The sequence below is a fragment of the Mustelus asterias genome, chromosome 1 (genome assembly GCF_964213995.1).
Source record: "Mustelus asterias chromosome 1, sMusAst1.hap1.1, whole genome shotgun sequence".
In the NCBI taxonomy this organism is placed as follows: Eukaryota; Metazoa; Chordata; class Chondrichthyes; order Carcharhiniformes; family Triakidae; genus Mustelus; species Mustelus asterias.
In genome coordinates, this window is record NC_135801.1 from 161,604,018 (window position 1) to 161,625,321 (window position 21,304).

At 44.0% G+C, this 21,304-nt stretch overlaps 1 protein-coding gene across 2 annotated transcripts in view; it reads left to right on the forward strand.

Annotated features, from left to right (window-relative positions):
• The window catches only part of pik3c3 (phosphatidylinositol 3-kinase, catalytic subunit type 3), a 131,978-nt gene that overhangs the window by 54,981 nt on the left and 55,693 nt on the right, over positions 1-21,304 (forward strand). For both annotated transcript variants that reach the window (XM_078222077.1, XM_078222087.1), the window contains 4 exons: positions 3,607-3,699; positions 4,409-4,594; positions 10,986-11,143; positions 14,802-14,892. In XM_078222077.1, the coding sequence (XP_078078203.1) occupies positions 3,607-3,699; positions 4,409-4,594; positions 10,986-11,143; positions 14,802-14,892 (528 nt within the window). The remainder of the gene's footprint in view (positions 1-3,606; positions 3,700-4,408; positions 4,595-10,985; positions 11,144-14,801; positions 14,893-21,304) is intronic.

A 21,304-nucleotide genomic window follows, 5' to 3' on the forward strand; every position in this document is an offset into this window, starting at 1 on the left:
GTAGGAGCAGAATTAGGCCACTCGGCCCATCGAGTCTGCTCGTCATTCAATCATGGCTGATAGTTTTTTCATCCCCATTCTCCTGCCTTTTCCCCATAATGTGGAGATGCTGGCGTTGGACTGGGGTAAACACAGTAAGAGTTTCAACAACACCAGGTTAAAGTCCAACAGGTTTATTTGGTAGCAAATGCCATTAGCTTCCGGAGCGCTGCTCCTTCGTCAGATGGAGTGGATATCCACTCCATCTGACGAAGGAGCAGCGCTCCGAAAGCTAATGGCATTTGCTACCAAATAAACCTGTTGGACTTTAACCTGGTGTTGTTAAAACTCTTACTGTGTTTTCCCCATAACCCCTGATCTCCTTATTGATCAAGAAATTCTTTAAAAACTAACAACAATCTCATCCTATCCCTGTAACTCCACATTTCCCCTGCTAATCCCCCCGAAATTAGGGTCAATTTAGCACGGCCAATCAACCTAACCCACACGGTAAGGCTTACACTACTTGTGATTTATGAAGTAACTGTGAATTTCCCCCAGTCGCCACACTCACCTGTTCGAGTCAATGCACCTAACCAGCACGTCTTTCAGACTGTGGGAGGAAACCAGAGCACCCGGAGGAAACCCATGCAGACACGGGGGAATGTGCAAACTCCACACACAGTGACCCAAGCCGGGAATTAAACCCAGGTCCCTGGTGCTGTGAGGCAGCAGTGCTAACCGCTATGCCGCCCATGGGTTGATGGTGGACAGGCAATGGTTCATATTTAAAGAAAGTGTGCATGAATTACAACAATTATTCATTCCTGTCTGGTATTGCGTGTGCCCTTATGGACCAAGAGTGCCTAAAGAATCATGAGGTAGGCTTGATAACTTGAACATTTTATTTAGGTGTGCACTGATTCACAATCGGGTCTAAGACTGCCCACCAGCGATCCATACTAGGAGGAGCTAATTGCTCAGGGGTCACCTGACCTGTACTCTTAAGGGGGCAGTCCGCACTTCAAACTCCAGCATACAATATATATATATATATATATATATATCACATCTGGTGCAAAAATAAAGAAGAAAGGTGGCTCAACCATTTCTTCAAAAGAAATTGGAGATAATATTAAATCCAAAGAGGAGGCAGCATTTTCTGCACTGTATGACTCTTAAGACTCTGCATAAAATTGCCAGAAAAAGCAGCAGGCCTGAGGATTGGGAACGTTTTAGAATTCAGCAAAAGAGGACAAAATATTTGCTCAAGAGGAGAAAAATAAAGTCAGATTAAATTGCAGAAAACATAGAAACTGACCGTGAAAGCATCTACAAATATGTGAAGAGGAAAAGATTAGAAATGACAAATGTAGGTTCCTTACAGTCAGAAGCCAGAAAATTGTAATGGGGAACAAAAATGTCAGAAGAATTGAACACACTTTGGTTCTGTCTTTACAAAAGAGGGCACAAATAACTTCCCAAAAATGTTAGGGAACCAAAGATCCAGTGAGAGTGGAATTGAAGAAAATCAGTATTATAAGAAAATTGGTGCTGGGGTAATTAATGGGGTTAAAGGCTGACAAATCACCCAGGGCCTGATGATCTACATCCCAGGAAGTGGCACTGGAAATATTGGATGTATCAGTAGTCGTCTTCCAAAATTCTGTAGACATTGGAGCAGTTCCCGCAGAGGGTGGCGAATGTAACCCCACTATTTAAACATGGAGGGAGAGAATAAAGGGAGCATTACAGACCAGTTAGCCTGATATCAGTATTGGGAAGATACTAGAATCTGTTATAAAATAAGTGATAACAGAACATTTGGAAAGTGTTAATGGAACTGGACAAAGCCAGCATGGGTTTATGAAAGACAAATCGTGCTTAGCATATTTAGTGGCGTTTTGAGGATGTAACTAGTAGAATGGTTAAGGGAGAAGCAATGGATGTAGTGAATTTGGACTTTCAGAAGGTTATTGTTAAGGTCCCTCGTGGACAAAATTAAAGCACCTGAGATAGGGAGTAATGTATTGGCATAGGTTGGGAATTGGTTAACAGGAAACAAAGTGTGAATAGATGAGTGTTTTTCCGAATGACAATGACTAGTGGGGTACCACAGGGATCAGTGCTTGGGCCCCAGTTATTCACGAGATATGTAAATGATCTGGATGAGGGAACCAAATGTAACTTTTCAAATTTGCTAATGACACGGAACTGGCGGCACGGTAGCACAGTGGTTAGCACTGCTGCTTCGCAGCGTCAAGGACCCGGGTTTGATTCCCGGCTTGGGTCACTGTACAGAGTTTGCACATTCTCCCTGTGTCTGCGTGGGTTTTGTCTGGGTGCTCTGGTTTCCTCCCACATGCTGAAAGGACGTGCTGGTTCGGTGCATTGACCTGAACAGGCACCGGAGTGTGGCAACTAAGGGAATTTCACAGTAACTTTGTTGCAGTGTTAATGTAAGCCTTACTTGTGACTAATAAACTTTTAAAAACTTTGTTTGTTTGTATTTGTGAAGAGAATGCAAGGAGGCTTCAAGGTGATTTTAGACGAGTGAGTGGGCAAACACTTGGCAGTTGCAGTACAACCTGGCTAAATATGAAGTTATATACTTCGATGTGAAAAACAGAAAGGAAGAGTATTTTCTAAACACTGACATATTGGGAAGTGTGGATGTATAAAGGGATCTGGGTATCCTTGTATACCAATGAAAGTGGAGAGGCAGATGCAGCAAGCAATTAAGGAAAACAAATGGTACCTTTGGCCCTTGTTGCAAGAGGATTTGAGTTCAGAAGTAGAGATATCTTACTGCAGTTATATGGGGCTTTGGTGAGACCACACATGGAGTATCGCGTGCAGTTTTGGACTCTCTACCTAAGTAAGGATACGTGTGCCTTGGGGGGATTTTGATGCATCAAAGGGGATGGGGAGAAAGTGTGAAAAGGCATTGATGTTGAGGATCAGCCATGGTTATATTGAATGGCAGGGCGGGCTCGAAAGGCTGAATGGCCTACTCCTGCTCCTAGTTTCTATTGTTTCGAAACCTCCAAGATGTATGCACTCAGAACTCTGGCCTCTTACCTAGCCTGATTTTAATCATTGTGCATTCAGCTACCCAGTCCCAATACTCTATGATTTCCATCTCTCTTTCCTCCCCCCAAGACACTCCTATGAAAGCCTACCTCTGGCCAGGCTTTTGTTCACCTGCCCTCGTATTTCCTTATGTGGTTTGATGCCTCCTCCTGTGATGTGTTTTACTATGTTAGCGGTGTTATATAAATAAAGGTTCTAGTAATGCACAAGGTCATTCTGGCAGTTTTGCTATTCTAATGGTGTCTGCTAAAGGAAATTGCGCCAGTCTGATTTTTTGTTTTCAATCTTCTTTCGTACAGCACTACATGGCTGCACCTACACCACATGGGCTGCAGTGGTTCACAAAGGCAACTCATCAGTTTCTCGAGGGCAGTTGGGGATTAGGCAATAAATGCCGGCCTAGCCGGCAATGTCCAAATCCTGTGAAAGAATTTTTAAAAACTTTAATTCACAGTTTGAGTAACAAGCTTGAACAACCATGTTCTATAATTATACTTCAAAGCTTCTAAAAAGCCACATTTTTTTTCTTTTCAGATTATTTTAAATTATCCTCCCACTAAATTACTGTCCTCTGAAGAACAAGATCTTGTTTGGAAATTTAGATATTATCTCACCAACCAGGAAAAGGTGAGTTATTTTTATGATGTACATTTTAGTTGCAAAAACATCAGAAGGCATTGTCATTTCATGATTACTCTAATTCAATTTATTCAATAATTTCAAATGATCTGTTGTAGACTGTAGTTTCAATAACGATTATTAACATTACAACTTTTGGGCAAATTGACCAAATGGGACATTTATAATGCAAAGGTAAAAGTAAGTGATCTCAGGCTGGAATCTGAAACAAAAACAGAAAATGCTGGAACATCTCAGCTGGTCTGGCAGCATCTGTGGAGAGAGAACAGAGCTATCCAGAAGAGTCATCTGGACTCAAAATTTTAGCTATGTTCTCCCTCCACAAATGCCGTCAAAGGTTTTGCTTCATTTGTTTCATTAATGAAGCATTTATTTTCAATAGTATAAGAAAGTATGTTGCTAAAATAACTTTCTACTGGTACTAAATGTTTGAAATTGGTCATGTATAATATGTATTCTTTACAATAAATGCTTTATCCTGAATGATTCATACGACAGTCACGTCAATTTTCACAATATTTTTCAGAGTGCCCAGACCCATGTGTATGTTAGCATTTGAGTGATTTGGAGATTGAAGGGTATTTACCATTGCTCATGAAACCAAGTATTAGCTTGCAAAGCAGATGCACTTGACCAGCAAGGAAATGCAAATCTTGACTAGTAAAATTGCTTTACTAACTGTAGTTCTCTTCTGTAGGCCTTAACTAAATTTTTGAAGTGTGTAAACTGGGACCTGGCCCAAGAAGCTAAACAAGCCTTGGAGTTGCTAGGGAAGTGGAAACCAATGGATGTGGAGGATGGTCTTGAGTTGCTTTCCTCCCAATTCACTAATCCAACTGTAAGGCGGTATGCTGTTGCTAGGTTGCAACAAGCTGATGATGAGGTAAGAATGCTGTGGACTAAATAAGACTAACCCCTTGTTGGTGTGGGATCGATTAGATTTATAATATTCATAATAAATCTCTCAGCTTTGTGCACTTGGGTGCTGATATATTTTTTGGAGTTCATGCTAAAAGTACTGAAACACGTTACCAAGAAGGCTGGATTGGAAGTTTTAATTTCAAATGTATTTTTTTCTATATTGCGGTGATATCTTCGAGGTACGTTTTATAACTAATTCGCCAGCAAGAGAAACTGAGACTCATTTGCACTAAAATGCTGTTGTGCCTCTTGGTAACTGGCAGCATATTAGCAGTGGCACAGGACCAAGTTGTGGAGCCTGGTGGAGGTCTTAGAAAGAAATTCATTGTTGCTGCTCACAGTTTTGCTTTTCCTGGCATCTGCCAGTGACATTTGCAGGATCTCTGTCACTCATCGACAAATACATTAGACAAATTATTGATGTGTTCTTTGCTGCGGCACGCAATTATGTCAATGTCACCATTGATGCCATCAAAGAAAACAGTTGCTAATGTTTACGGTTCTAACTTCATCCCATAGATGCATGTTTGTAGTAATTAATGCATACACCACATCACCCAAGATTATTCAACTGCCATTCCATTCCATCAATGTGCAGCCACAAAAAATATTTATGTAGGAATGTGCAGAAAATTCCTGGGCAGTTAGCATGATACTTCCATCCACTCTGATCTCTTTGCACCTTGAAGCAGATCCACCAACTGGCTTCTTGGAGACTGCTTAATAGATGGCTGATTATACTCCTGAGATGCTTGGAAGTAAGGTCCAGGGATGATCCAATGAAAGCTGGTCTGCTAAGAACAAACAAAATGCATGTTGAATATGTGCTTCAGGTGCCTGGGCAGATCTGGAGACCCTCTTCAGTATGCACCAACCAAGATCTCCAGAATGTGCTGTGATGTGCACAGTGTTGTAGAGTAGTGAGGTTTGTAACTGCAGGAGAAACGAGATGCAGAACATAGCGGCAGTTCAGATGATTCCAAGAATGTGGAGCATGAAGTGTCCAAGGCGCCAGCAGTGGTGCCATTAGTGCCCAAGATGCTGTGGTTTTTGCAAGGATCACTTAGGTCCACCCATCTGACAGCCACACGTAAAAGCCACAACACAAAGTAGTCCTGCAAGCGACCAAGCATCCCTTTCACAGCTCCCCTTCAGTATTCTTCAGCATTAATTTTTGTATTGCCATTCGTCATGAGTGTAATGGCTACTTGCCAGACAGTGGCCAAAGATGGACAAGGGGGAATGTGGTAAAAACAAATCATATATAGTTGGTTTAAAATGTAAAGAAATTTAACATTCTAATATTGTGTAACACACCCATGTGTCGTCCCTTTTGCAACGACAAATCATTACTCTTTCTAGCCCGTTTACAAGGTAAAATCCCTACGGTTTCAGCACAGATGGAGGCAAGCTGCTCAAATCCATGCTCTGTCTGCTGAGATGCAATTGGCTGATGTCCTGTGGATCTTGGAGCCCATGAGGGCCCTGCCATAGACTGTTCCACTTAGATCTGTGCAAGAGCAGACTTGGCCGTCGGGGCAGGTAGCAGAACGTGGGGTGCTGATTGGAAGCGGCAGTAGGTGAGAAGTGGAACCACTTTGAGCTGTGTTCCAACTTGCTTATCCCGTTTCTTCATCAACCTTTTCATGGCCCATCCAAAGTTCTCTGCAAGAGAGGAAAGAAGAGATTGGAGAGTGAATAATGGCATGTTTTGGATTGAGAGCATTTGTTTAGTGTGCATATGAGGGAGAGCATGACATTGGTTACCATGCGGGTGCTATTGGTGGATGGACAAACATGGTATGAAGAAATGCATAGACAAGGGGGGGTGCATCTGCACGATAAGTTGGTGAGAGGAGTGATTTGTGCTGCAGTAGGCTTGAAAAGGCAGAGTGGGAGGGGAGGCGGGGTCAGTCAAATGAGACATGCCTTTTAAGCATGTGCACTCATTGTGTCACTGTACTCTGTTTCCAACTCGAGTCATTCAACTGTCGTGTTTGCAATACCCTTTTAAAATATTGGAACTGGAATCAATTTCTGCAGGTCGTCAATACACCTGCACCTCATTGGTTGGGAAATCTGGAAATTAGATTTTACTACAGTGACTTTGTTAAAAAGCTAGTTAAAGACGTCCTGCGCTTCTAGGTTTCCTGCGCAAACCATGAGCCACCATATCTCGGCGCATTAGACACTGGGCAACATGAAGTTGCTAACTATTCTTATCATGTTTTAGCATTTTCTTTCATCGATAAAGTCCCACTATAATACCTGGGTTGGTGGCATAATGGATAAAGGCATATACCTATGTATGAACATGGCACCCAGATAGTCAGGTGACCCTGACCTATATAAGAAAGAAGTCTCACAACACCAGGTTAAAGTCCAACAGGTTTATTTGGTAGCACAAGCCACTAGCTTTCGGAGCGCTGCTCCTTCATCAGGTAAGTGGGAGTTCTGTTCACAAACAGGGCAAATAAAGACACAAACTCAATTTACAAAATAATGATTGGAATGCAAGTCTTTACAGGTAATCAAGTCTTAAAGGTACAGTCAATGTGAATGGAGAGAGGGTTAAGCACAGGTTAAAGAGATGTGTATTGTCTCCAGCCAGGACAGTTAGTCAGATTTTGCAAGCCCAGGCAAGTCGTGGGGGTTACAGATAGTGTGACATGAACCCAAGATCCCGGTTGAGGCCGTCCTCATGTGCGGAACTTGGCTATCAGTCTCTGCTCAGCAACTCTGCGTTGTCGTGTCGTGAAGACTGCCTCAGAGAACGCTTACCCGAAGATCAGAGGCCGAATCCCCGTGACCGCTGAAGTGTTCCCCAACAGGAGGAGAACACTCATGCCTGGTGATTGTCGAGCGATGCATCAGCGGTTACGGGCATTCGGCCTTTGATCTTCGGGTAAGCGTTCTCCAAGATGGCCTTCACGACACACAACGCAGAGTCCTCCCGGACTGCCTGGATCCACTATAGTTTGCCTACCGCCGCAACAGGTCCACAGCAGATGCCATTTCCCTGGCCCTGCACTCAACCCTGGAACATCTAGATAGATCCAGGAGTCTGACACTTGACTGATGGATAATTGCATGGTCGGAGATGCTGTCTTTTGGATGAGAAGTTAAATTGAGACCCAATCTGCCTTGTTTAAAATTAAAGGGATGTGGGCTTCACTCCCTAGGCCAGCATTTATTGCGCATCCCTAATTGTCCCCGAGAAGGTAGTGGGTGAGCTGCCTTTGTGAATCGCTGCAGTCCGCAAGAGGTAGGTACACCCATAGTGTTGTTAGGGAGGGAGTTCAGGATTTAGACCCAGCAACAGTGAAGGAACAGCAATATATTTCCAAGTCAGGGTGGTGAGTGGCTTAGAAGGGAACTTCTAAGTGGTTGTGTTCCCAAGCATCTGCAACCTTGATCTTCTAGATGGTAGTAGTTGTGGATTTGGGTGGTGCTGTCCAAGGAGTCTTGGCAATTTTGTTTATGTCGGGCTCCTTTTATTGACTACAGCTCAGCCTTCACACCATTATTCCTATGAAACTCATCTCCAAACTCTGTGGCCTGGGCCTCGGCTCCTCCCTCTGACTGGATCCTGAACTCCCTAACCCACAGACCACAATCAGTAAGGATAGGCAACAACACCACCTCCACGATCATCCTCAACACTCGTAGCCCACAAGGCTGTGTTCTCAGCCCCCTACTATCCTCCTTATACACTGATGACTATGTGGCCAAATTCCCCTCCAACTTGGTTTTCAGGTTTGCTGACGACAGCACCGCAGTGGTTGGATTTCAAACAATGACGAGACAGATTACAGGAATGAGGTAGAGAATCTAGTGAACTGGTGCAGCGGCAATAATCTCTCCCTCAATGTCAACAAAACGAAGGAGATTGTCATCGACTTCAGGAAGTGTAAAGGAGACTATGCCCCAGTCTGCATCAACGGGGACAAAGTAGAAAGGGTCGGGAGCTTCAGGTTTTTAGGTGTCCAGATCACCAACCTGTCCTGCCCCTGCCATGCTGCCACTATGGTGAAGAAAGCCCACCAATTTTTCAGAAGACGAAGGAAAGTTGGCATGTCAGCTACAACTCTCTCCAATTTTTACAGATGCACCATAGAAAGCATTCTTTCTGGTTGTATCACAACTTGGTATGGCTCCTGCTCTGCCCAAGACCGCAAGATATTACAAAAGGTCGTGAATATAGCCCAGTTCATCATGCAAACCAGCCTCCCATCCATTGACTCTATCTATACTTCCCTCTGCCTCAGCAAAGCAGCCAGCATAATTAAGGGCCCCACGCACCCTGGACATTATCTCTTCCCCTTTCTTCCGTCGGGGAAAAAGGTCCAAAAGTCTGAGGTCACGTACCAACCGACTCAAGAACAGCTTCTTCCCTGCTGCCATCAAACTTTTGAATGGACCTATCTTGCATTAAGTTGATCTTTCTCTACATCCTAGCTATGATTGTAACACTACATTCTGCACTCTCTCCTTTCCTTCTCTAGAACGGTATGTTTTGTCTGTATAGCGTGCAAGAAATAATACTTTTTACTGTATGCTGATACATGTGACAAAAAATCAAATCTCTATTGCAATGCAGGAAACATTGCAACTAATTTACACTCAAATCTTCCCACAAACAATGTGAAAATGATGAATTAATCTGTTTTTTGTGATGTCGATCAGGGAATAAATATTGGCCAGGAAACCGGCGGAAGAAGGGGTGGTAACCTCTCTGCTCTTCAAAATTACCAAGACTCCTTGGACAGCACCACCCAAATCCACAACCACTACCATCTAGAAGAACAAGGTTGCAGATGCTTGGGAACACAACCACTTAGAAGTTCCCTTCTAAGCCACTCACCACCCTGACTTGGAAATATATTGCTGTTCCTTCACTGTTGCTGTAAATCCTGAACTCCCTCCGTAACAGCACTATGGGTGTACCTACCGCTTGCGGACTGCATCGATTCAAGAAGTGGAGATGCCGGCGTTGGACTGGGGTAAGCACAGTAAGAAGTCTCACAACACCAGGTTAAAGTCCAACAGGTTTATTTGGTAGCAAATACCATAAGCTTTCGGAGCACAGCTCCTTCGTCAGATGGAGTGAATATCTGTTCTCCAACAGTCCTGTTGGAGACAACACTGTTGGAGAACAGATATTCACTCCATCTGACGAAGGAGCTGTGCTCCGAAAGCTTATGGTATTTGCTACCAAATAAACCTGTTGGACTTTAACCTGGTGTTGTGAGACTTCTTACTCGATTCAAGAAGGCAGCTCGCCCACTACCTTCTCGGGGACAATTAGGGATGCGCAATAAATGCTGGCCTAGGCAGTGAAGCCCACGCCCCTTTAATTTTAAACAAGGCAGATTGGGTCTCAATTTAACTCCTCATCCAAAAGACAGCATCTCCGACCATGCAATTATCCATCAGTCAAGTGTCAGCCTTGATTTTTGTGCTCAAACCCTGGAGTGTAGCAAGAACCTGGAACCTTGCATTCAGAAGCAAGTGTGCTAACAACTGAAACATTGCTCACAAAAGAAGAATGTCCATTTGAGTGATGTACCAGAAGGCTTGTGGAACCATATCTGGGCAAGAATTTGCCTTTGCACATGGAGAACGTTTAAGATTTGGGACGGAGGTGATGACTAAAACGCCCAAGGAAGATTTAAGGTAAATGTGTGCAATCAATACAGCTTGAACCTCTGTATACTTGAAGGCTCTGTGATGTAACATAGATAAAATGGAGGGAGCCAATTGTGTTGAAAGCAGCAGGTGGAGTCCTGCATTTCACAGTTCAGTGCTCCCACTTGAAAGCAGGATTTCTGGTCCAGTGCTGTGCGTGAAACGTGGAACTAGTTGCTATTCTGGTTGAATTTAAAAGATCCAAGATACTTCCATTTATGCGAGCAAACTAATTAATTAAGATGTGGGAAAGTTTTGAAAATGAAGGAAGAACGAAAACCAGGAATGCAGTAATATTCCGAACCTCAAAGGATATTTGAATTTCAAAATGACAAGGCAAGAGTTACTGATCTAAATCCAACTTGATTGTTGTAGTTGTATCGCGAATAGTGTTGCCGTTATTAAACAGCAAAAGTTGGCAGTCAGAATATTTTAGTAACTATTTTCTTCTACATTCTTTGTTTTAGTCGCAATGATTTTATCATCTCGATCTGAACTGTTTTTTATGAATCACAGATGCGGAATGGCAAATATTATGAGTATCAATTTGCAGCCGTGCAAGTGCTTTTCGTGAAATCCTTGTGATTTTTGTATTCTCTTAAAAACTGGATCCATGCAATTTTATCTTTAAAACTAAATGCCTGAAAACTCTTTATCCTTAATAGGATTTGCTCATGTACCTGCTTCAGCTTGTCCAGGCTCTAAAGTATGAAAACTTTAATGACATAAAAGTTGGGCTAGAACCAAACAAAAGAGATAGCAGTCAAACTGCAATGTCTGAAAGTATGTCCGGCTCGTTAACTGGCGCTTCAGAAATGGAGAGGTGAGGACAATTTTTCAATTTGTTTGCTCCCATTTTAAAGCTGAAACAGTTTGCGATATTTTTTAATTTGAAGCTCATTGGTAAAAAGGCATCATATAAATGCAACTTGTTTTCTCTCATTGTACACCATTTGGACCAAAATGAACAGTACTCAATTCCTAATTTGACTTCTATGTATTTAACCAGTAAATAAACCCGACCAGAGAGTTTTAACCAGGGCACCTTGATCAGGTACTGAGAACAAAGAACAATACAGCACAGGAACAGGCCCTTCGGCCTTCCAAGCCCGCGCCGCTCCCTGGTCCAAACTAGACCATTCTTTTGTATCCCACCATTCCCACTCCGTTCATATGGCTATCTAGATAAGTCTTAAACGTTCCCAGTGTGTCCGCCTCCACCACCTTGCCTGGCAGCGCATTCCAGGCCCCCACCACCCTCTGTGTAAAATACGTCCGTCTGATATCTGTGTTAAACCTCCCCCCCCTTCACCTTGAACCTATGACCCCTCGTGAATGTCACCACTGACCTGGGGAAAAGCTTCCCACCGTTCACCCTATCTATGCCTTTCACAATTTTATACACCTCTATTAAGTCTCCCCTCATCCTCCGTCTTTCCAGGGAGAACAACCCCAGTTTACCCAATCTCTCCTCATAACTAAGCCCCTCCATACCAGGTAACATCCTGGTAAACCTCCTCTGTACTCTCTCCAAAGCCTCCACGTCCTTCTGGTAGTGTGGCGACCAGAACTGGACGCAGTATTCCAGATGCGGCCGAACCAACGTTCTATACATCTGCAACATCAGACCCCAACTTTTATACTCTATGCCCCGTCCTATAAAGGCAAGCATGCCATATGCCTTCTTCACCACCTTCTCCACCTGTGACGTCACCTTCAAGGATCTGTGGACTTGCACACCCAGGTCCCTCTGCGTATCTACACCCAAATTTCCAGCCTATCTATATCCTTCAGTAGCCTCTGACAATGCTCCTCACTATCTGCAAGTCCTGCCAATTTCGTGTCGTCCGCAAGGTGGTCCAATTTCAGAAAGGATGGCAAACCTGGGGTTGGAAGGACAACTCATTTAGGCCTGAAGTGCAGAAATGCATCTTCACCGAGTTGTGAACCTTTGGCACACAATATCCCAGAGAGGTGAGGATGTTCATTTTGAGGTCACAAGGGAATCGAGGGATAGGCTGAAAAAACAGAACAGATGTAGACGTTTGCCATTGATTTATTGAATGATGCAACAGCTTCAAGGTTCCTATTGGTTTATTCTCCTCTTTCCTATCTTCTTAAATGACAGTCTCCCATTTACAGTTATACAGTGACTGGAGCTTAACTGTTATGGTTGGGTATATGGAACATAAATGCAAATTTCAATTTTTTCTGGACTGCTAGCTTTTGGAAATTGGCAGTCATCTGTGAAATGTAAAAGTTTCTGGGTCTAAACTGTTCAAAGGAACTTTGCCTCAAAATTGGCCCTTTTTGAAGTTTTAAAATTCCTTTTTAAAAGAGCTATTAATTTTCGGAGCCTGTTTTTTACCCATTTATTCTAATCCAGCAGTTCAATATTTCCCTTTAATGAGACAATCCTTACTGAGGAGATGTGAAGTTTTGTTCTATTTGCTTGTTTTCCTTTATCTTTGCATCTTTTCAGAAAGCTATGCTAAACACCTCCATTCTGTAGGAACTACATCAAATCTACAATTAGAGATATAATACTCCTCTTCCCACTTCCTATTATAGCACAAACCTGTGTTTAGTTTTATATAATTACAACGGAACACAATTAATGCTCTTAAGTATGAATGCTGGATAATCTAAAACAAGAATTCTGGCTAAATTGACTCTTTCCAGGACAGGCTCACAATGATCACCTTGATACATGGGTCCTTAAACATTCTCTGGGTTAGGTGCCCTGGGACAATAGTCAAGGTGCTATGATTGGCTAAGTGCCCCCAAGCTGCAGAAGGCCAATTTGCCAGAATTCCTGTTGCTGCACATTTTGCAGTATAAGAGTAGGCAATAGTTACTTGAGCAAGGCACCACCAGAGGGCACCAGAAACCTATACTACGAGAATTCAATGGTCTAAGCCCGTGGTTCCCAAAGGGTGCGGCGAGAGAGGATGGCAAGTGTGGCGGGAAGATTCAAGGACACTCAAAGAAACATTTAACCATGGTTTAAACAAGCATTGTTTTATACTTTCTGGATGTCCCATGATATTATAAAGTAGTTGTGTTCTATGTTATGAATCAAGCACAGCTCAGAGTTGTTTTTTCTTGTTTTTGAATGTGTTTCTTATCAATAAAAAATTCGGTGTGGCGCGAGCAAATTTTTATTCCGAAAGTGTGGCCCAGTGAAAAAAGTTTGGGAACCACTGGTCTAAGCTTTTCAGACTTTTTAAATATTTGCTCTTGGGATGTGGGTGTCATTGGCTAGGCCAGCATTTTATTGCCCTAGGAAAGGTGGTAGTGAGCTGCCTTTTTGAACTGCTGCAGTCCATGTTTTGGACAAAGTGTCTGGAACAAGCTGCCAGAGATAGTAGTAGAGGCGGGTACAATTTTGTCTTTCAAAAAGCATTTAGGCAGTTACATGGGTAAGATGGGTATAGAGGGATATGGCCAAATGGGGCATTTGGGATTAGCTTAGTGGTTAAAAACTGGGCGGCATGGACAAGTTGGGCCAAAGAGCCTGTTTCCATGCTGTAAATTTCTATAAACACCCACAGTGCTGGTAGGAAGGGTGATTCTGTTATCTGGGACATTGTGAGATATGATACAGTGAGTATGACGATGTCAGGCTGGTGTTTGACTAGTCTGTGGGACAGCTCTCCCAATTTTGGGACAAGACCCCAGATGTTAGTCAGGAGGCCTTCGTTGGGTCAACAGGGCTGTTTTTGCTGTTGTCGTTTCTAGTACCTTGGTCAATGCCAGGTGGTCTGTCTGGTTTAATTCCTTTTTGGAGTTTGTAGCAGTTTGATACAACTGAATAGCTTGCTCGACCATTGCTAGAGGGCATTCAAGAGTCGACCACATTGCTGTGGGCCTGGACTCACATGTAGGCCAGACCAGGTGAGGATAGATTTACTTCCCTCAAGGGCATTAGTGAACCAGATGGATTTTTATGACAGTCAACATTGTTTTCATGATCACCGTTACTGAGACTAGCTTTTAATTCCAGATTTATTAATTGATTTAAGTTCCACCAGCTGTCTTGAGCATTTGCCTGGGTTTCTGAATTATTAGTTCAGTGGCATGACCAGTACACCATACCACTCCTGGAAAATCTGAGGTAGCCAGAGATGTTCACCCTTTTTTATTATTTTATTGAGTCCCTCCAAGAGGACCAGTCAAATGGTATAATGCTTGCCTCCTCATCCAAACTGGCAGAGATCACAGAGCTGGAATGTCTGGATTTATTTTCAGTGTGGCATCTCCGAAGCCTGGAAGCCTACCTGCTAAAGATGCCCTCAACTGGAAAGCCTTGCCTAATTACTTAAATTAGAGCAGGATCTGCTTCCGATTAACTTTACCCCCTCCCAAATTGGCTTGAGTTTTCACTCTTCTTACCAATTGTAATTTTTCCAGGTTGTAATTTTTAACACTTGTGGTGTTGGATTTTTAAACTAATTTATACTCTATACATTCTCTTTTAGCTCCCAAATAATCACCAGTCCATTTCCTCCAGTATCTCCTCCTCCTCCAGTTTCTAAAGCAAAAGAGGCAACGGATGGAGAAAATCTAGAGGTAAAAGCAGTTGCTGCAAATCATTACTTCTATAAGATTTTGGATGCTTGATTTTATTTTCACAAAAATATTATCTCTTCACTCAGAATTAACGATCCATCCCACTCATTTTCCCAACATTCAATTATAATTGAAGCATGAAATTGCCTCCACCTGCTCCACCTCCTCATCCGGCAATAGCTTTGACTGCCTATCTTGCCCAACACACGTTGTTATGGTGTAGTATTTAGAAGCAAGGCATGCTTTGACTTCTTCCTCGTTCTTATGTTGATGGATGTTATCCTGTTCCAAGCCAAGTAAAGTTTATTTATTAGTCACAAGTAGGCTTACATTAACATTGCAATGAAGTTACTGTGAAATTCCCCAGTTGCCACAGTCCACCGCCTGTTTGGGTCAATGCACCTAACCAACACATCTTTCAGACTGTGGGAAGAAACAAACCGGAGCACCCGAGGAAACCCATGCAGACATGGGGAGAACGTGCAAACTCCACACAGACAGTGACCCAAGCTGGGAATCGAACCCGGGTCCCTGGCACTGTGAGGCAGCAGTGCTAACCACTGTGCCACTATGCTGCTTAAATTAAAACAGCTCAAGCTGAAAAGGAAGGATCTCGCTGTGTCCATTGAAGGCATGCCTGGTGGGGAAACCACCTTGAGCTTAGGAAGCTGAGGTATATAATTTTGCCCATTTTATTCCTTAAGTTTGATGAAGAGTTGGCCTGCTGTAGCAGAGTAAGCTGAGGGGGAAAGCTCACAGTTTACCTCCTCTTTCCTGAGGAAAGATGTGAGAGTTAGGCTGATTGGCCACATTAAATTGCCCCATGGTGTCAGGGGGATTAGCAGAGTAAATACATGGGGTTACGGGGATGGGGCCTGGATGGGATTGTTGTCAGTGCAGACTCGATGGGCCCAATGGCCTCCTCCTGCACTGAAGAGCTTCTGTGAAAGTACAACAAGTTATAAGGCAGCAAAAAGGCTGATTTGAGTGCAGTTAGTTTTGGCGATGTACCCTCAGAAATTCCAAGCCCTCACCAAATACCTGGAATTTGAATGGCTTGAGCAACTCGCTTTTGCCCATTGAGTACAAGCACTTAAAATTGAGGTTGCCTATGAAAACCTTTTGTGAAATAATTCTCCTTGGAGCTCAAAATCTTCACACCCCTCCATAAGACATAGGAGTAGAATTAGGCCATTCGGCCCATCAAGTCTGCTCCACCAGTCAGTCATGGCTAATATTTTTCTCATCCCCATTCTCCTGCCTTTTCCCCATAACCCTGATCCCCTTATTAATCTATCTCTGTCTTAAAAACACTCAATGACCTGTCCTCCACAGCCTTCTGTGGCAAAGAGTTCCACAGATTCACCACTCTCTGGCTGAAGAAATTCCTCCTCATCTCTGTTTTAAAGGATCATCCCTTTAGCCTGAGGTTGTGCCCTCTGGTTCTAGTTTTTCCTACTTGTGGAAACAACCTCTCCACGTCCACTCTATCCAGCCTCGCAGTATCCTGCAAGATTCAATAAGAACCCCCTCATCCTCTAAACTCCAAGTACAGACTCAGAGTCTTCAACCATTCCTCATACGACAAGCTCTTCATTCCAGGGATCATTCTTGTGAACCTCCTCTGGACCCTTTCCAAGGCCAGTACATCCTTCCTTTAGATATGGGGCCCAAAACTGCTCCGAATACCCCAAATGGGATCTGACCAGAGCCTTGTACAGCCTCAGAAGTACATCCTTGCTCTTGTATTCTAGCCCTCTCGACATGAATGCTAACATTGCATTTGCCTTCCTAACTGCCAGTTAACCTTAAAAGAATCTTGAACAAGGACTCCCAAGTTGCTTTGTGTTTCTGATTTCCTAAACATTTTCCCATTTAGAAAATAGTCTATGCCTCCATTCCTCCTTCCTACTTTTCCACATTGTATTCCATCTGACACTTCTTTGCCCGCTCTCCTAAACTGTCCAAGTCCTTCTGCAGCCCCCCTGCTTCCTCAATACTACCTGTCCCTCTACATATCTTTGTGTTATCTGCAAACTTAGCAACAGTGCCTTCAGTTCCTTCTTTCAAATTGTTAATGTATATTGTGAAAAGTTGTGGTCCCAGCACCGACCCTTGAGGCATACCACTTGTCACCGGCTGCTATCCTGAGAAAGACCCCTTTATCCCCACTCTCTGCCTTCTGCCAGTCAGCCAATCCTCTGTCAAACTTTACAAATGCACCACAGAGAGCATTCTTTCTGATTGTATCACAGCTTGGTATGGCTCCTGTTCTGCCCAAGACCGCAAGGAACTACAAAAGGTCATGAATGTAGCCAATCCATCACGCAAACCAGCCTCCCATCCATTGACTCTGTCTATACTTCCTGCTGCCTCGGCAAAGCAGCCAGCATAATTAAGGACCCCACGCACCCCAGACATTCTCTCTTCCACCTTCTTCCGTCGGGAAAAAGATACAAAAGTCTGAGGTCACATACCAACCGACTCCAGAACAGCTTCTTCCCTGCTGCTGTCAGACTTTTAAATGGACTTGCCTTGCATTAAGTTGATCTTTCTCTATACCATAGCTATGACTGTAACACTACACTCTCCACTCTCTTGTTTCCTTCTCTAGGACAGTATGCTTTGTCTGTATAGCACGCAGGAAACAATACTTTTCACTATGTTAATACGTGTGACAAATCAAATCAATCAAATATCATGCCAGGATCTTGCCCTTAATACCATCGGCTCTTATGTTATTGAACAGTCTCCTATGCGGTACCTTGTCAAAGGCCTTTTGGGAATCTAAATAAATCACGTCCACCGGTTCTCTTTTATCTAACTTCCTTATTACCGCCACAAAGAACTCTAACAGATTTGTCAGACACGACCTCCCCTTGACGAAGCCGTGCTGACACAGTCCTATTTTATCCTGCACTTCCAAATACTTAGCGATCTCATCTTTAATAATGGACTCTAAAATCTTGCCAATGACCGAAGTCAGGCTAACCGGCCTATAATTTCCCATCTGCTGCCTCCCTCCCTCCCTTAAACATCGGTGTTACATTAGCTACTTTCCAGTCCTCTGGGACCCTCCGCACCTCTAGTGATTCCTGAAAGATCACCACCAATGCCTCCACAATTTCCTCAGCTATCTCTTTTAGAACACTGGGATGCAGTCCATCCGGCCCAGGTGATTTATCCACTTTCAGACCTTTCGGTTTCCCCAGATCCTTCTCCTTAGTGATGGCCACTGCACTCACCTGTGCCCCCTGATTCTCCTGGAGTTCTGGCATCCCACTGGTGTCTTCCACCGTGAAGACTGATTCAGTTCCTCTTCCATTTGTTTCCCACTATTACTTTTCCAGTGGTCCAATGGCTATTTTTGCCTCTCTTAGCTTTAAATATTGAAAAAGCTCTTCCTGTCTTTTATATTACTAGCTAGCTTACACTCATATTTCATCTTCTCCCCCCCCTTTATTGCTTTGTTAGTTGTCCTCTGCTTGCTTTTAAAGGCTTCCCTGTAATTCTCGCCACTTTGTATGCTTTTTCCTTTGCTTTTATGCTGTCCTTGACTTCCCTTGTCAGCCATGGATGCCTCGTCCTCCCCTTAGTATGTTTCCTCCTTGAGATGAATTTCTGTTGTGCCTCCCGAGTAACCCCCAAAAACTCCTGCCATTATTATTCCACTGTCTTCCCTGCTAGGCTCCCTTTCCAATCAACTCTGGCCAGCTCCTCCCTCATGTCTTTGCATTTATCTTTGAAAAGTAAAGTTTATTTATTAGTCACAAGGCTTTCAGTAACACTGTAATGAAGTTACTGTGAAATTCCCTTAGAGGCCACACTCTGGTACCTGTTCGGGTCCTTGCACCTGACTGTGGGAGGAAACTGGAGCACCCAGAGGCAACCCACACAGACAGGGGGAGAACGTGCAAACTCTGCGCAGACAGTGACCCAAGCTGGGAATCGAACCCGGGTCCCTGGTGCTGAGGGGCAGCAGTGCTAACCACTGTGCTATTGTTACATCTGATTCCAGCTTCTCCCCCTAAAACTGCAGGGTAAATTCTATTGTGGTCACTGTCCCCTAAGGTGAAGGAACCCTCAAGTTCCCTAATCAAGTCTGCCTCATTATACATCACCAAATCTAGAATTGCCTGTTCCTTAGTAGGCTCTGTCACAAACTGCTCCAAAAAACCATCTCTTAGACATTCCACAAATTCCTTTTCTTGGGATCCGCTATAGAACATAGAACATAGAAAGCCACAGCACAAACAGGCCCTTCGGCCCACAAGTTGCGCCGATCACATCCCCACCTCTAGGCCTATCTATAGCCCTCAATCCCATTAAATCCCATGTACTCATCCAGAAGTCTCTTAAAAGACCCCAACGAGTTTGCCTCCACCACCACCGACGTCAGCCGATTCCACTCACCCACCACCCTCTGAGTGAAAAACTTACCCCTGACATCTCCTCTGTACCTACCCCCCAGCACCTTAAACCTGTGTCCTCTCGTAGCAACCATTTCAGCCCTTGGAAATAGCCTCTGAGAGTCTACCCTATCCAGACCTCTCAACATCTTGTAAACCTCTATCAGGTCACCTCTCATCCTTCGTCTCTCCAGGGAGAAGAGACCAAGCTCCCTCAACCTATCCTCATAAGGCATGCCCCCCAATCCAGGCAACATCCTTGTAAATCTCCTCTGCACCCTTTCAATGGCTTCAACATCTTTCCTGTAATGAGGTGACCAGAACTGCGCGCAGTACTCCAAGTGGGGTCTAACCAGGGTCCTATAAAGCTGCAGCATTATCTCCCGACTCCTAAACTCAATCCCTCGATTAATGAAGGCCAGCACGCCGTACGCCTTCTTGACCGCATCCTCCACCTGCGAGGCCGATTTAAGAGTCCTATGGACCCGGACCCCAAGGTCCTCCTGATCCTCTACACTGCTAAGAATGGTACCCTTCATATTATACTGCTGCTTCATCCCATTGGATCTGCCAAAATGGATCACCACACACTTATCCGGGTTGAAGTCCATCTGCCACTTCTCCGCCCAGTCTTGCATTCTATCTATGTCTCGCTGCAACTTCTGACATCCCTCCAAACTATCCACAACACCACCTACCTTGGTGTCGTCAGCAAACTTACCAACCCATCCCTCCACTTCCTCATCCAGGTCATTTATGAAAATGACAAACAGCAAGGGTCCCAGAACAGATCCCTGGGGCACTCCACTGGTCACTGACCTCCATGCACCTATCTACCTGATTTACCCAGTCCACCTGCATATTGAAGTCCCCCATGATTATTGTAATATTGCTTTTTCTATCTTCTGATTTATTTTCTGTCCCACATCCTGACTATTGCTCGGGGGCCTGTACACAACTCCCTTCAGGTTCTTCTTACCTTTTGTGATTCCTCAACTCTACCCACAGAGATTCTATGCCTTCTGATCCTATATCGCTTCTTGCTATAGATTTAACTTCATTCCTCATTAACAATGCAACCCCACCCCCTTTGTCCATCTGCCTGTCCTTTCGATAAGAGACATATATTTAGATATTTAGATCCCAGCCCTAATCCCCTTGCAGCCACATCTCTGTGATGACCACAACATCGTACCAGCCAAACTCAATGTACACAACAAGTTCATTTACGTTGTTCCATATACTGCGTGCATTTAGGTACAAAACCTTCAGTCCTGCATTGACCACCTCCCTTCTCATACTTGTCACCTTTTTTGCTCTGCTCTTCCCAATAAGAACTCACATTGGGGAACAGGGAGGTGAGAGGGGCATTAACCCTGTCTGTTGATTATGAGCTCATCCACAAATCCTCATCAGAAAGGAAGCCCTTTCCTGGTCGTCCCCATCCAGCTGACAAGAATAAAAGGTGGCAGAGTGATAGGAAACTGAGCACCCACAGGAGAGAAGGGACAGCTTGGAAAAAAGGGCTGCTCCTCCAGCTAAAAAGGATAGTTCTGAGAAGAGTGAAACCCAGAAGCCCACGTATTTTAACTGCCACAAGGCAAGACACCAACTCGCTGATTGCTGGAGGTTACGGCAAAAATCCGCGGGGTTTGTTGGGGCCCTGTATAGAAAGTGGGAATCAGACTGGGAGCATAGCAGACCGGGCTGTTGAAGCAAATCCCTGTCGACGCACTACTGCGGGTGAGGATGCGCTCAGAAGATTGCTGAGTTCCAAGGATCTTGTATCCAAAGGGAGAGTGGCTATATTTCCCCAGAGTAAGGCGAGTAAACCTATCGTGATACTGAGTAATACAGGCACTGGCCAAAGGCATGACCTTTCCACCAGAATCTTGTCAAAATGGGGTGGCTTGTTGGATAAATGGGCTAAATACCAATTAGAACAAATTAATTATTAATGGAGTGACTTAATTATCATCTGTTTTGATTTACAATTTCCTGGG